At 43.1% G+C, this 16,158-nt stretch overlaps 1 protein-coding gene across 2 annotated transcripts in view; it reads left to right on the forward strand.

The window, feature by feature from the left end:
• The first annotated feature begins 9,264 nt into the window (after window positions 1–9,264).
• Window positions 9,265–16,158, forward strand: part of NPHP3 (nephrocystin 3) — a 53,049-nt gene continuing 46,155 nt past the window's right edge. The window contains exons 1-4 of one of the 2 annotated variants that reach the window (XM_074988272.1): window positions 9,265–10,118; window positions 11,149–11,274; window positions 14,115–14,265; window positions 15,724–15,894. In XM_074988272.1, the coding sequence (XP_074844373.1) occupies window positions 9,765–10,118; window positions 11,149–11,274; window positions 14,115–14,265; window positions 15,724–15,894 (802 nt within the window). In that variant the 5' untranslated portion in view covers window positions 9,265–9,764. The remainder of the gene's footprint in view (window positions 10,119–11,148; window positions 11,275–14,114; window positions 14,266–15,723; window positions 15,895–16,158) is intronic. The other variant, XM_074988273.1, reaches the window with a different exon arrangement.

Consider the following 16,158-nt stretch of genomic DNA (forward strand, 5'->3'; position numbering starts at 1 on the left):
GGGACTCGCCTTCTCACATCCTTCTGAGTTTCCTGTAGAAATTGTGTAACTTTTGTTTCTAGAAGCAAATGGTCTGCTAATTCTTCCCAGTTTAAACCGAGAGAGATGGAGAAATTAACTAAAAGAGCAATCACTGTACTTTGGGTTTTCTCTAGTTTAGGAAGTTAATAAGTGTGATTCTTAGTGTATAAGATTCTTGCATTGCATTTACACTCATCTACTGGTGGTTGGCTGATGCTGTTATCCTCCCAAAATATTGTTTCCTGGGATATGACACACTCACATTCTCCATTGTCCATTACATGGGTCACATTTTCTAGCTCATCCCAGACGCACGTGCCTAGTGATGTATCCCTACTAAATGGCTCTGTGGTGGCAGGGAGGGAGAGGCATACCCATTTGTGAGGGTCCTACTCTGTACATTCTCATGTATCCAATAACTCTTTTTCTTTCCCAGACCACTGTCCCAGAATGCAGGGTAAGCAGAAGTATCCCATGGCCAATTTTGGTAGTGGACTGACTTTCCCTAGGTCTGTTTCCACAGACTGTTGATGAGCCATTTTCACAATAATTTCTCCTAATAACAATTCAGGTTTCACTTTGCTAGAGACATACTGTATTCATTCATTTTTGTAAGTGTCAAACAAAGATGGTTTTCATTGTTGCAAAAGGTGTTCTAGTACTTTAACATTGCCTTATTGAACGAAGCACACGAGATCTTTTATAGGGGAAAAGGCAATATTCTGCATTTGCCGAAACAACCCTTACAAGGACTCTCAGAGAAAAGCAGAGTAAATGAGTTGTAAGTCAAACAATTAGGCTTCAGCCTTCAACATCAGCCTGTAATCTTATTAACATAGACACAATACCAAACTGTCTCTTACTTACTTACTAAATTCACTAAACTCTAAAACAGGAGGCATATATTCAATAAAAGAACTTAATCAATAAAATCAATAAGTGTTACATGTGTTAATATGTTACCTTACATTGCCACCTTGTTAAGCTTAACATTCAAAGTTTAAAAGAGAATAAAACTTTCAACTCCAACATATGGTCATATTTCAAAGCAGCAAAACTTTCTGTAAAACTATGAAAGACTTTTTAATCAGCTAAAATTATGATGTAGTGGAAAGGAACAGCCAGTGGATTGGAATCCTAAGCTTTATTATACAATTCAGGCACTAGGCAGAGATGTGTGTGTCCCATACCTTATTAAGCTAATTTCAGCCATTCCTGGTAGAGCACAAAAGGATCTTAAAGTGAACAATGCTCTGTGTAACTTTCTGAGAAAGAAGCTTTGTAGTCAGTCCATATCTGTTACAGAACCCTGACCTACTAGCACCAGCTGGGTAACTGACCATGTACATGGGGCACATAATGAGGGCTGCCAACTTCATAATTTTTAAAAACTGGGTACCTCCCCTGCTCTGCCTCTTCCACACCCCCACTCCTGCCACACCTCTTGTCCCCCAAGGTCCTGACCCGCTTTGCCTCTTCCTGAGGCCTCAACCTGGCCCTGCTCTTCCCCCTTCATTCCTTTCTCCTCCCCCTTGCAGGTCAAGATGGACTCACCTGCAGAGCTTGGGCTGGAAGGTGCAGCCAACCTGATGCAAGTAAACGATGGCCCTGGCTGAGTACAATCTGGCAGTGGTGACAATCCAGCACCTTCCTCTCTCCCCGTCCCACAGTAACTGGGCTTTGGTTATCCCATCAGGTAGGAGCAGTGGAATGGGAGGCTGGGGGGCTGATCCCATCACTGTTTATCAGCGAGCAACAGAAGGGAGAGGAGTGAACATGGTCAGGGTCTTGGGAGAAGAGATGACATGGGGTCTGGGCCTCAGGGAGAAGGGGAAGTGTGAGGGCCAGGGTTTGGGGGAAAAAGGGAAGCATAAACGGGGAAGTTTGAGGGGAAGAGGTGATGCAAGGGTAAAGCCTTGTGGGAAGCAGCAAGACAAGGGCAGGAACTCTGAGCAAAAAGAGATGTGGAGCCACAATTTCGGCACTGGTGGCCTCCTTTTAGGGAGCTTCTGTTGCTCTTTCTGGTCCACTTTTCAACCAGACTTTCTGGTTGAAAACTGGAAACCTGAACGTCTTACATATAACAGCCATTTCTCTCCAGTATACACACACATAGCCTTGGCTACCAGAACAAATTTGATTGACTAGGGCATCTGCTCTCTTTAAAATGCCTTAGAGAATTTTAGTTCTCAGACATCTGAAACAAATAGAAAAGAGCATATTTTAATGCATTCATGCCCAAGTTTTAATCAGAAAGTCAAACCCGTTAAATTTTGACCTAATGGTGAATTCTGGCTAATCATTATTTTTGTCCCCGTACTGGCTTGCATGGTATAATAGCCATTTTAAGGACCTAACACAAAGAACCACTGAAGTCAACTGAGAGACTCTTATCAACTTCAACGGGCTATGAATCAGGCATTGTTTTATATTAAGTCATAGAACGTATGGCCAGAAGATACTACCAAGTCATTTTTTGGCCTCCTCTATGTAACGGGCCAGCAACACAGCCCAGTACCCGCACACTGAATCCAACCAAATCGAGATGCTTTTAACTGGGAGCTCAGCTCTTCTTGTACTAAACACCAGAGTCAGCAATCTGTCTTCTCAGGAGATTATGAAAAGAGCTAAAATCATTTAGCCAAGCTACAACTTGCTCCATCATTTGGTTAAATTTTATATTAACAGCTTCACAGACACTAATAAGAGTGATGCAGAATCATATATAATTCAATATGAAAACAGCAATTTTTGAAATTATCACACTGAACTACTCTCACAACACCCGCTCATTAGAACTCTTAATAATGATGTGACAAAAACAATGCTTAGACACATATTTTTGAATAATATGTGAAATCATAAAAAGCTTATCCATTTTTGGTAAAGTAAAACCACAAACAACATACTACTAATATATGAAGGGCTCTTCTAATGCTCTGTATTTGTCTGTAGTACTTAATTATTCTGTCTGAATTTACAAGGAAAAAGATATCTTTGAGCTGCACAGTTAGAGCATCCTATATTCAGTAATATATTTCAGTCATAGCAAAACTCTTATTTATAACATGCAGGCAGACTATAAGAGAGTATGTCTGAAATACTCACTCCAGCTGCAAATTTCTTTGCTGTTTCCTGTACCTTTTTATATTAAATTGCATTGGAATATGTATGTAGCTAGATGCTGCATGTGTGGGTGTTTTTGTAAAATCAACATCTGCTAATTTTGAGCTGTGATGAATCTCTGGGTGATAAAACAGCACAAGAATACATGCAAAAGGAACGACCACTTGGCTTATAATCAGAATAAAACAGTTATCTTAATTTTCCACAAAAGAAAGGCGTTGCACAGAACAGATTTGTAGAAAACTTCATACAGTGTTGCAGTTCTTAGCACTCCCCTTTTCTCCAGGAAAACAGATCCATGCCCACAGATTTTGTTTAGACACAGTCAACAGTTTATCCTAAAATAGAATAAAAGCAAGAATGTAAATATCAAATTAAACATTTTAAAATGTTATGGGATACACTGAAGACAAAAATAGTATTATGATGGATTGCAAATAGATATTTTTAAAACTGTGGATTATTAATTTATTTCAATACCAAGTTTTGTTTTTAAGAAATAGGGTTTGTTTCACCAAAAATTGACATCCGAGATACGTATTCTCCCCAGTGAAGCTCAGATGGATTTATATTAAAGGTGAATTTGGTGTCTCCATTGTGTTTCTACCGTGAATGAATATATTCTGGAAAAATTGTGATAGGGGTTCAGTGTTAGATTCTTTGACAACACTGAAGTAACATGAGGGCATGCTTAAAGCCTGTGGAGTCTCTGACAAATAATATTCTCTTGGGGTGAAATTCAACTTTTTGGTGAACCACACATGCCATAACAGCAGAGAGGTAGTGCACAAAGGGGTCGTTATCCATGACTATGGCTTCTCAGTGCTATTGTACTACAAACAATTAATAATAATCTACATCAGAGGGAAAATGGGCAGAAAGGCTGCTCAGGGGAAAGGGTACCACTTATGTACCAGAGATGTGGACTCTATATTGACTCAGAAAAGAGTAGAGGGTAGAGATGTTGGTGGATCTAGGGAGTGGACCACTGGATTTGCAATTAGGAGGATCTAGTGAGTGAGAGCCCTCTCAAAGAGGTGCCAAAGGGCATAAGTCGTCCTTCCAGCACAAAGCAGCAATGGAGGGGCTTTACAAATATGGGTCCTGATGTTACAAACAAAATTATCTACACATGAGTTGTCCCAAATGAACTGTACCGGTAGCTGGATTCCCATGACATAATGTAGCTCCAAGATTCTAACCCATATGGTTTGTGAATGACATTAGCACAATATGCCTAATCGTTTTACTCCCAAAAGGGCTGCTGGTCAAGTTGCTCTTGTTGAATCTTAAGAAAACCAAAATGTAACATTACAGTACTTTTGGACAATTTAATCTGATATTTGGGCCAAGGTTGAAGTATTATTTACCAGGGCCTTTGATAATTAAGAGAGTCAGTCTTCACATTCCTTGAGGCTCTCTTTTCAGGAGTTGTGCAATGACCCTCATGAACTATACTGTATCTAATCAGTATGCACTATTAGAGAGTTATAAATTAAATTTTGGACAAGTATCATTGACGCTGTCAGGCTCCCGGTCCGAAGTGGTCTCCATCATATATAGGATTTTCACTTAGGTTCAATGCCTCTCCGCACTCTTACTATACAATATGTTCCAGCACCAATGAGTTTATCCTAAAATCTCTACTCATGGGAAAAAAACAACCCATGAAACAGAGAAGCAGTGTAATTTTCATATTCAGTAATGCTGTCCTCTCTATATTAAATTCCTGTAACACGCACACATGGGTTGGAGGGTGGGGTGGGGAGAGAAGTAACCAATCAGAGGCACTATCGGAGAATCAATATTAACTATTTCTCCAATGTGATTGCTACTATTAGTGGCTTATTAGCAGTGGATCAAGGGGCCCTTTATCATGCAGAACTTGTCTTTGTTATTCTATTTTTATGTTTAAAGGTAATGAGACTATGTGTGAGGGAAATCACAATGCAGGCTTGCAAAGAATTCAGAACACAGAAATTAGTGCATGACCAAACCCTGGACTTTGTTCCCAGAACTTAGACACCAGGCATGCTCTGAAACTGAAGTGCATTCTGTATATTAACATGCAAACATGGAAACTCAGAGCCTGGCTTCATTTCAGAATTCTTGATCTTTATGCTGCTCTGGCTAGGCATGCATAACACCCATTGACGTCAATGTGAGGCACCATGTTAGCATTCTCCCACCCATGCAATATTCAGTGTGCCAACAAATATTTTTTTAATAGAAATAAGTTTTGCATAGGACAATCAATCACAGCCTACATTCAGCCAAGGAATGAGTTGCTTTTTCATAGAAACATGTAATATCTTTCAAAGGTAGCATAGGATCTTGCTACGTGGCAGTGCCCCACATTTCATAATCCAGAGCTATTAAAGAAAATAAAACCATTTCCTTTTTCATTTATGGACAATAATTTTCCCTTCTGGCACAAACAATTTTGTAGGCATTTGGAATGAGCTAATTGTTGATTTCTCTAAAAAAGCTTTTAATTTTGCACCCAGTCTAAGTTGATTTATTGTTCACAAAACGAATGTATAAACCAAACAAAATCTTCTTTGATGCAGTTTGTTGGTTTTTGTTTCTCTTTCATACTGTTGTGCTATCATGGATTCTCAGGTTTGGAAACAAATCAACATGTTTATGAGTCATAGTGGTTTATTTGTGAAAAAATCCCAGGATGTGTGGGAAGACAGACAAAGGTCTTGAAGATAGAGAGAAGTAAATAGCGCATTATAATGTATTTAATCCATGAGATTTGAACTCCAGAAGATAGAGAGGAGATATGTTACTTGGCAGGGAGGATATCAATGATTTTGAGCCAGAGGACAAATAACTTAAGTCTTAAAACTTAAGGGGAGTAGGAATTTTCCTGGGTCTTCCACAACAAGTAGCTCTGAAAGCTATTAAAAAAAAAACTTGAAGGCAGGAGGAAACTATCCCGTTTAATGCCAACAAAACACATTGAAGTAGAAATGCCTTATGTAGATATTTTCCATCATGTTACAATGTTACAACCTGTTCCTATTATGTATTGATGATTACCTCCTGGGAAGTACTCAGCACCATCAAATCCCCATGATTTCAATAACTCCACTTAGGCTGGGAAGCTCCCAGGACTGTATTTTTTTACAGCATCATGGGATGTTATCCTAACAGTGCATAATGCTCCAACCTTGTAAGCATTCATACACATGAGCAGTCCCACTAAAGTAGAACTACTCATGACCAAAAGTGTTTGAGGAACTGGGACCTAAAACTATAAAAGCCTAAATAACTTTGGTGGTCTAAGCTGTACAGGAATTTATGGACAGGTGGCAATCCTCTTGATAGGTCACACTGCAGATGGAATTTTAAAATATTTTTGCTGGAACATAGAAACTGACTAGCCATCCTTAACAGTCTCAGAGGGGTAGCTGTGTTAGTCTTTAGCTTCACAAAAATCAAGCAGTCCTGCAGCACCTCAAAGACTAACAGATTTATTTATTAGGTAATGATCATTTGTGGGTAAGACCCACTTCTTCCAATCTTCAGATTGGAGAATCCAAAATAATCATTAAGAAGAGAAATCTCCAGTCTGAAAATCTGATAAAGCGGGTCTTACACACAAAAGCTCATTAGCTAATAAATAAATTTGTTAGTCTTTAAGGTGCTATAGGACTGCTTGTTTTTGTCATCCTTAACAAATGGGCACTTGGGTTTGTGCTGCTTGGGCAATGATAAATTAACAGGAAGATTTTTCAGTGCACATGAAAATTACTATTAATTTTTGTTATTTGTATTACTGCTGCAGACCAGAACCCCATTGTGGTAGGGCCTGTGGAGACCCAGAACAGAAAAGAAAGACTTTGATTCCTTGTGCCAAAGAGTTTGTGAGTGTAAGTACACTGTTATTTCCTATGGTTACCACATCTGAACTTTCAAAAAAAAGGACACGCCTGAAAGAAAGTGTATCTGTACCAGTATCTACCAAGTCACATTGTACTAATGTACTATATAGCACAGCGTAGTGTGTATATATAGGACATGAATAGGTGAGTCAAATGTAGGGTCACCATCCTTCCTATTTTCAATGGGACAGCCCCATATTTTGGGTGGCATTGTGGCATCCTGATTTATTTTGCAAAAGGGGCTAATTGCCCTGTATTTCACCATTGTTCAGAGGCTTCCCCCACCTGGGGGAGCCAGGAACTGGGAACCAGACAGCACAGAGGCACAGCTGCCACCTGAGTTACCCCAGCAGGGGCTAGAGCAGAGCCAGGGCTGTGTAGGTTGGGGTGGGAGCCAGTGCATTGAGAGGTGATGCAGGGGTTGGGGTTGGAGATATGGGGGATGGACGGGGTGAACCAGGGCTTCAGAGGGGTTGGATCTGGGGCCTGGGCTTGCAGCCAGCCAGAATCCCCCTGCTCTACTCCATCTTGCCTGCTCCTCTTAGGTGCCTCAGAGCACACAGCACAAAGAGACAGCACAATCTTGGAATGTTTTGAGAGCACACTGTCTGTTGGTGCCTCACAAACACAGATGTGCTATGTCAGCATGACCCTGGAGAGATAAGGGGGCTAACAGGCTAGCCGTCAGCCTCAGGGCTTCAAGCTGCCCTTGGCTGGCATCGATAGTTGATGCACCCACAGTTGGTCCCAGGAGGGGAACTTTACTGGTTGTGTGAAAGTTTGCCCTGTTTCTATAAATTTAGTTACCTCTGTCCTTACAAGTGTAACTGCCTTGTAAGCGCTGGCACCACAAAGATGAATCAGTACAATTGGTACCTTGAGATAAGGAAGAACCTACGTGCCCCAAGGGGTATAAAGAGGGGCCCGGCAGCCTACTCTAACTCAGCTCCAGTTTCCTGTGCCTGCCGGTCGGGTAAGATTATTGCCTCTCGAGGATCTAGGGGACCCCCTTCCTCGTACAGTTCTTCCCGAGGGATTCAGTGAACGACCTTTGCTACGCCAGAGTCGAAGGATGCAGGGGTGAGAATTATACCTGCAATGTTTTTTTTTTTGTGCACATTTAATAGTAAGAGCTCTTTAGTCTGAGGCGTCTGGTCCTCAAATGGGTAACTTTCTCTAATTGACATGTCATTGGTAACATCCTACTATAGTAGCTAAGCAAACAGAGCAACAACAATGTAACCATTAAGATTTTATCTAACTTTTCCTGCAACTGTAACCATTAAGACTTTATATAATTCTGTAACCATTAAGATTTTCATTTCTGCTTTGTAATAAATAGTAACCATGTTTAAGCTTCAGCCTGACTCCTTCTAGTTGCTGTAACTCGGCCAAACACAAACAAAGAACCTTAGCCAGTCTGGCTATATTCAGCCTGGTCAGTGGTAAGGTGCAGTAAAAGCTGGGCGCTGAGTCGCGCTGCCTCCACGGAGTAGACTCTTGGGCACCCCCACCCGGCCAGCGGCTGACAGGGCTGCACGCCTGGAGCGGCAGCTGGGATTGGAGCTGGAGCGCGGGAGGCTGAGCCAGGCCTGAGGTTGGAGAAGGAGCTGAGGCGGGGCGGGGGGGGAGGTTGGAGCCAGAGCCCGGTGGGGGTTTGGGGGGTGGGGGTGAACCCTGGCCACAGTGGGGTTGTTGGATCCAGAGCTGCCCCGCTTCCCACCGCTGAGGCAGCCGGGAGGGGGACCTGTGTGGCGCTGCGGCCCGGTGACCATCTGTCCCATTCTGGCCGGGACAGGGCTCATTCCCCATGTCCCATACGTGGCCGGGGGAGACGGGGCCACCCTCGCTGGTAGATACTGATACGCTCACTGCTGGGGGCCGCCTCCTTTTTGAACGTTTAAATAGGGCGAACCCCGTTTGCCCCAGGTGCGTTCCTGCACTCAGCACTTTTAGGGGCACGAGCGTGCGAGCCGCGCCGCGCCGCCTATCCCGCGGCTTCCCACGTGCAAGCGGCCGCTCTGCCCCCGCTCCCGGAGGAACCCGGCTTGTCCCTTGTCCCCCCGGGCAACCCCCCAGCCTCTCGCTTTCCGGCGCGCTCGCTGCCTCCCCCAGGAAACTCCCCCACCTCTGGGTGCCGCCTCTTCCCGCCCTCACTCCTCCCCTTCGTCCACCGCCCCGCCCCCACGCCCCCTGCCCTCACCCCCCCTCCCCGGCCGGGCGCGGCCCGCACAGCACCGTCCACCCCGCCGCAGCTCGCCGGCCTCCCTGCCCGGCCCGGGGAGGGCTGGAGGCGGCGGCCCACGTGGCTTCCTCCTTCCTTCCTCCTCTGAGCGCTGTCCCGCCCTGCGGCCGCTTCAGGTCGCCGGCCCGGGGCTGTGGCGGCTCCATCCCGCCCAGGGTGGAGGGGGTTATTGATGCCGCCGTGGGAAGCTGCTGCTCTCCTCTGCTCCCGCTCTAGGCAGCCCATCTTTGCTCCCTTGGGTGGAAGCGGGGCTGGCAGCCAGCCTAGTTGGCAGGGTCGGGTGGGGAGAGCCCCGGGCAAGCCCTCGCCCTGTGGGGAGCCCCACGGCCAGCCACTCCACGGGTACCAGAGGGGTGAAGCTAATATAAACGGCTACAGGTGGAGACTCGGTGGCATCTGCCTGGTACCCATGCCCAGCTGCCAAACCCGTGGAGAAAGGGGAGTGGCAGTGAGGGCGGCATCCCAGCCTGGCTCCCAGGATGGGGACCGCTTCGTCCCTGGTGGGCCCAGCGGGCACCGGTGGGGAGGTGATCGAGGATGCCTATGAGGGAGGTGGCGGTGAAGCCTGTGAGATCCCAGTGGAGGTGAAGCCCAAAGCTCGTCTGCTGCGCAGCTCTTTCCGCCGGGTGGGTGCCTCACGACCCGGAGGTCTGATTGGGGCCAGCTTCAAGTCTACTGCCTCTGTACAAGAGTTGGAGTGCATGGCTGAGTATGAGCGTCTGAAGAAAGAATACGAGATCTTCCGTGTCAGCAAGAACAATGAGGTGGCCTCTATGGTCAAGAAAGAAGCCAAGCTGGACCTGGAGAATAAGAGACTCCGGGCAGAGCTCCAGGTAACTGGCAACTATAGTGACCCAAGGCTTGGTTGGTAGAGAAAGGGATCAGAGGGGTCTTGAGGCAAATAATACTTGGCTTCAGCGTAGCATTTTTCATGCTGACTTCATAAAGCGTTAAGTTGAGTATCCGTTTTAGAGATGGGAAAACTAGGCCTAGAGAAGACAGATTTGTTTACAGTCATTCAGGAAATATGTCAAAGCTGGAAACCAAATCCAGATTGCGTTCCTCTAAACTGTGCACCTTTTGAAATGGGGATTGGGCTGCTCAAACATGGCTTTAGCACTGGCTGCCTTCTCCCAACTCATCTTTGGGTGGACAGCAGTCTGGCACTCTTCATCTCCTGTTCCCAGCATCAAGACAAGGTATCCACCTCGCAGTACTGTATTCTCCCACCTATGCTGTGTGGAGCTGCTAAGTAGCACCCTTATAAAATGTCAGCTTTTGAATATAGCGTGACAGAAACAACAGCCACAGACTAAATATTTCAGATCCAGATGAATGTGAAGAAATCAGCAACAAAAAAAGAAATGGCCAGTTTAGCAATATGTTCCATTTCTTTACCTGTGTTAATTTAAATGTCCTTAATAAAAACTTGGAATGTTATAATAAAATATTTGGTTCACTTTTCATCATTTATGCTGTTGGTTTATTATTTGCAATGCTTTCAATTTAAAATGGTCATATTCATTTTTCTTTACAAGTTTCTTCAGAGGCCTGATGTAAAAATTAAATTAGTGGGGCTGCATTAAAGCACTCAGGTCTGCTTGCAGTGCAATACTTTTGTTTCCCGTTTATAATAGGATTGCACTGCTGTGCTGATTTGGGTTATGACATGGCAATGTAATGCAATGTTTAAATTTCATTTAAAAAAAAACTAAAATTTCTTCATTTAATTAAGAGTTGTAAAAGGGCAATGTGAGCAAAACTGATGAATTTGCTATCTAAACTCAGCAGCTGAAAAGTATGCTAAAGCTTTATGGCAGCTATATTTTTGTCTCAGAGAAATAATGTATTAAATATTTTCAGGCTCTTCAGAAAACTTACCAGAAAATACTTAGAGAGAAAGAAAGTGCTTTAGAAGCCAAATATCAAGCCATGGAGAGAGCTGCTACATTTGAACATGACCGAGATAAAGTCAAAAGACAGTTCAAGGTAAGAATCTTTACTTTATCCCACAGGACAATGACCCAGAAAATCCAAAGTAATCAATTTGGCCAGGATCCTTCTGTGAGCTTCCTGTAAGTAGGTTCTGCATAGATGCAGAAATCTGCCAATATGAAACTCATTGCAGGACCAAAGCGTTAATCTACTCTTTATTTGGGTGATTCTCAAACTTTTGTGTTGGTGACCCCTTTCACCCAGCAAACCTTGGACTACAACTCTCCTTACAAATTAAAATAATATTTTTTATATTTAACACTATTACAAATGTTGGCAGTAAAGTAGGTGTTTGGAGACTGAGGCTGACAGCTCACAACATGCCCCTCCCCACCCCTACACATCAGGCCTAATGACTTGGGGGGCAAAAAGGGCAGTTGCCCTGGGACCCAGCAATTCAAAAAGACCCTGGTTTCATAGCGGGGGCTGCTATTACTGCAGCAGCTGCAATGGCTGAAGCCCTGGGACCTTTAAATTACCACGGGAATGCAGTGTGACATGCTGTGGGCAGCATAGGCATGAGGGGCATGGCATGGACTGGCTCCCAGCCCCACCTATTCTACCTGAGGCCCTGTGCCTTCTGGGAATGCACAGCTGCCTCCCCAGCCTCTTGCTCAGGGGCCCACTGAGGCTATGGGCCCCTCTAACCCATATAAGCTGTGTCTACATGTGCACGCTACTTCAAAGTAGCGGCACTAACTTCGAAATAGCGCCCGTCGCGGCTACACACGTCGGGCGCTATTTCGAAGTTAACTTCGATGTTAGGCGGCGAGACGTCGAAGTCACTAACCTCATGAGGGGATCGGAATAGCGCCCTACTTCGACGTTCAACGTCGAAGTAGGGACTGTGTAGACGATCCGCGTCCCGCAACTTCGAAATTGTGGGGTCCTCCATGGCAGCCATCAGCTGGGGGGTTGAGAGACGCTGTCTCTCCAGCCCGTGCGGGGCTCTATGGTCACTGTGTGCAGCAGCCCTTAGCCCAGGGCTTCTGGCTGCTGCTGCTGCAGCGGGGGATTCATGCTGCATGCACAGGGTCTGCAACTCATTGTCGGCTCTGTGTATCTTGTGCTGTTTAGTACAAGTGTGTCTGGGAGGGGCCCTTTAAGGGAGCGGCTGGCTGTTGAGTCCGCCCTGTGAACCTGTCTGCAGCTGTGCCTGGCACCCTTATTTCGATGTGTGCTACTGTGGCGTGTAGACGTTCCCTCGCTGCGCCTATTTCGATGTGGTGCTGCGCAATGTCGATGTTGAACATCGACGTTGCCAGCCCTGGAGGACGTGTAGACGTTATTCATCGAAATAGCCTATTTTGATGTCGCCACATCGAAATAGGCTACTTCGATGTAGGCTTCACGTGTAGACGTAGCCATAATGACCTTGCAACCACTGGAGCGATCACAGCCGTCCAGTTTGAGAAACATGAATTTCCTTCAAATTAATAGTACCAAAATTTACCCATAGAACTGTTCTTTAAAAACGTTTAGTCTTAGAGGCAAGTAATACTTTTGAAAATGGAAAGGAGAAAATGTATCATTGCTCAACATCCTGAATACACGAAGTTTTAAAGAAAATAAATAAATTGTAGGCTCAAACACTGACTTTGGTTATTTCTCAGTAATGTTTATATTTTATTGATTGGTGTTCAGCATTTTTAGTTTTCATCCCCAAAATAACCTGTCAGCAATTGTATAGTAGCACAAAGAGATGTGTCAAGTGAAGATAAAAGCCTTAATATTTTTGCCTTCGCGTGACTTGAAAGCCTTATTAATTGCCAAGCTAATGCTTCTGGGTTTCCCCTCCTACAACTGATGTCATTCTTGGAACCCAACTTTACATAGTAAATGCATTTGTTTGCATTGTTTAGGACTTGCTGATATCTTCAACTGCAGAAGAGGAAATGTTTTGGTATTTTGAAAGCAATTCTTTCCTCAACAAAGAGTTGTGTTTTAAATTGTATTTGTAATTAAGTCTTCAGGTTTTTTTTCTGTTGCACAATTGAAATTTTAAGTATTTGGTTTTGATAAAGCCCAAACTGACTATTCAGTTTTAGCTTGTGACAGTAATATTTTATATGCAAGACAGTTTCAGATGTTTGGTCTCTGTGTTTTGGACTACATAAAGGTGTGTTCGCTGTCAATATGACAATTCCACAGTAAAATAATATGTCCATTCAAAAATAAGAGAAATCTTTGAGAACAAATTGGAATTTTGTTGCTCAGAAATGTGAGCTTTTTTAAAACTAAGTGAAAAGCCATACATGTTACTTGTGAGCTTATTTTAATACTGTCCATCCCAAAGATTAAAAAATATGGGTCAGAAACCCCAATCATGAAACTGATTTTGAAAATAATGATTTAAAAATGGTAAACAGTGAGGCCTTTATCTTCTGGTTTTGAGCAAGTGGGTTGCACTTGGGATGTTGCGTAGACCAAGACTATAACAGAGTTCAAAAAAGAGCTAGATATGTTCATGGAGGATAGGGCCATCAGTAGCTGTTTGCCAGGTAGTGGGGTCCTTTTGTCTCTGTTTACCAGAAACTGGGAATGGATAACGGGAGACGATGAGTTGGTGATTAGGTGTTCTGTTCATTCCTCTGGGGCATCTCGCACTGGCCACTATCAGAAGACAAGATACTGGGCTAGATGGACCTTTGTTCTGACCATGTATGGCCATTCTTATGTTCACCTAGGTCACATTTTCAAGTCTTTCTGTACCACAGTGAGGGCTCGGATCTTACTTGAATCCAAGAGCTAGGAGCAGGCTACAGCTCAAACATGAAATTTCACAAAACTTTTGATAAAATAATAAAAGTAGCCAAAATCTTTCCTTTTTCTAGATTTTCAGGGAAACTAAGGAAAATGAAATTCAGGATTTACTGAGGGCCAAACGAGAGCTGGAGACAAAACTTCAGAGACTTCAAGCCCAAGGGATCCAAATATTTGATCCTGGAGAGTCTGATTCAGATGACAATTGCACAGAAGTCACTGGTAAGAATTTATCTGCTACTTTCAGCAAGGGAATAAAAACAGATTAAATCCCTGGAAGTAAGGCAAAAGAAAATATACGCACGCTATAGGTTGTGTGGTTTTTATAGTGCAGGTTTTAGAAGAATGAGGAAATATTTTATGAAGGATAAAAACAGTTTACAGTTTAAATTTGTGTTTTTTGAAGTCTGCGGAGGCTCTAAACAAATTAGATACTTCTGGTGATTCTATTTTTATTTATAGTGCTATATATTCTAGAAGACATATGGTCATTCTATGTTCCCTGAACCTTTTTGCTTTTCTTGTATTTCCATTTTCAGTTTCCTGCTGTCTCCTTTAACCATGTCTATGGGTTATGTTCCAATTTGGCAAATCAACCCCACACAAACCATCAGGACAGAAAATGAGCAAAATCCATGGGAAACTTAGGCAGAACATCAAATTGGAATTTGACAAGGGGAACAGGGTTGAATAGCCTTAGTCTTGTAACTAACGGGAGAGTTGGTGGTTGTAGGTTTTCAGCCTTCTGGTTTTACATCTGATCCAAAAACATGGCTTCTTCATTAGCTCAGTGCCCATTAGTACCATGCAAAGGTATTGGTTAGATACAGACTAGGAACCACCAGCATCACTTCCTGAAACACTTGAGTTTTCCTTTGAGGTCCAGTGCTGTTGCGTCTGACCTTGATTTGCTAACAAGATGTGACACAAAATCACCGCTGAAGTGGCTGAATAACCTTCAGAACTAGAAAAGTTTCATAGTGATATGTATGGTTCTTTTAATGTAAAGCACTTATACATGTACTATAGTCTAGTGATCCCTTTGATTGTAATGGGTCTATGATTCCTACTTCTTCCCTATGCATTTTTTTTCTTCTTTTATATGCCTTCTAATTTTTGTTTTATACTTCCTCATCCCTCATTTTGAAAAGTTTTTCTTAACTTCCTCTTTTTTCCCCACCCCCCCAGAGATTTGAAGTTAGTGGTCTGTAAAGTGATAGATTAGTAAACAATAGTGTAATCCAAACATAATATGAATAGTTAACTATAAAGCTTTTCCACCCAACTGAGAAACGTATTTCGTTTCTGACCTGCAACTATTTTCTGCGCTTTAATTCTGGGTCTTTCTTAAACAGAGAATGTCAACAGTGTGGTTGGTGACTTTGTGAAGTGCAAATCTTCATTAAAACTATGACACACTTCTTTACAGGTGACCGAACACTGCATTTGAAACTAACACTGAGATTGTCACCTGTGAGAGACCCATGTACTAACGTGCTCAGTTATGTGTTTCTTTAATAGCACAGCTTCTTGGTAACAGAGAGTGTTGATGGGAAACTACATGAGACAAAGCAATAAGTGAACTTGCTAAGGGAGAAGAATTTCAATTAATGGCACTTGACAGAAAATTTTAACTGAAGTATTTAGGTGTGACAATGTTTTTCCATTAGTGAAAATCAGTTTGTATTTACTTTCAAGCGACTGGAGCCCAATCTGAATATTGGACGGGTGGAGTTTTGGGGAGTGAGCCGTCCATGGGTAGTATGATGCAACTTCAACAGTCTTTCAGAGGGCCTGAATTTGCTCATAGTTCCATAGATGTGGAAGGCCCATTTGCAAACATAAACAGAGGTAAGCAACTGATGTTTGTCTGCTAAGTGGGTTTAACAAATGGCTGTGTACTAAGTAATTTTTACCACTGAGGTCTTTTGCATCCATTCCTCTGTTCTGTTACATTATGTTCTGTGTCTTTCACTTAATATTTTAATTTGATTGCTTTTTATAAAAATAAAATGGAAGTATAACTAAGACATGCCTAATTGGGTTTAATATTTTCACTGCTACCAATATACCTCTTACTTAACGATTAGTAAATCTCAATGTTTCATAATAAAT

The sequence above is a fragment of the Carettochelys insculpta genome, chromosome 2 (genome assembly GCF_033958435.1).
Source record: "Carettochelys insculpta isolate YL-2023 chromosome 2, ASM3395843v1, whole genome shotgun sequence".
Lineage (NCBI taxonomy): Eukaryota > Metazoa > Chordata > Testudines > Carettochelyidae > Carettochelys > Carettochelys insculpta.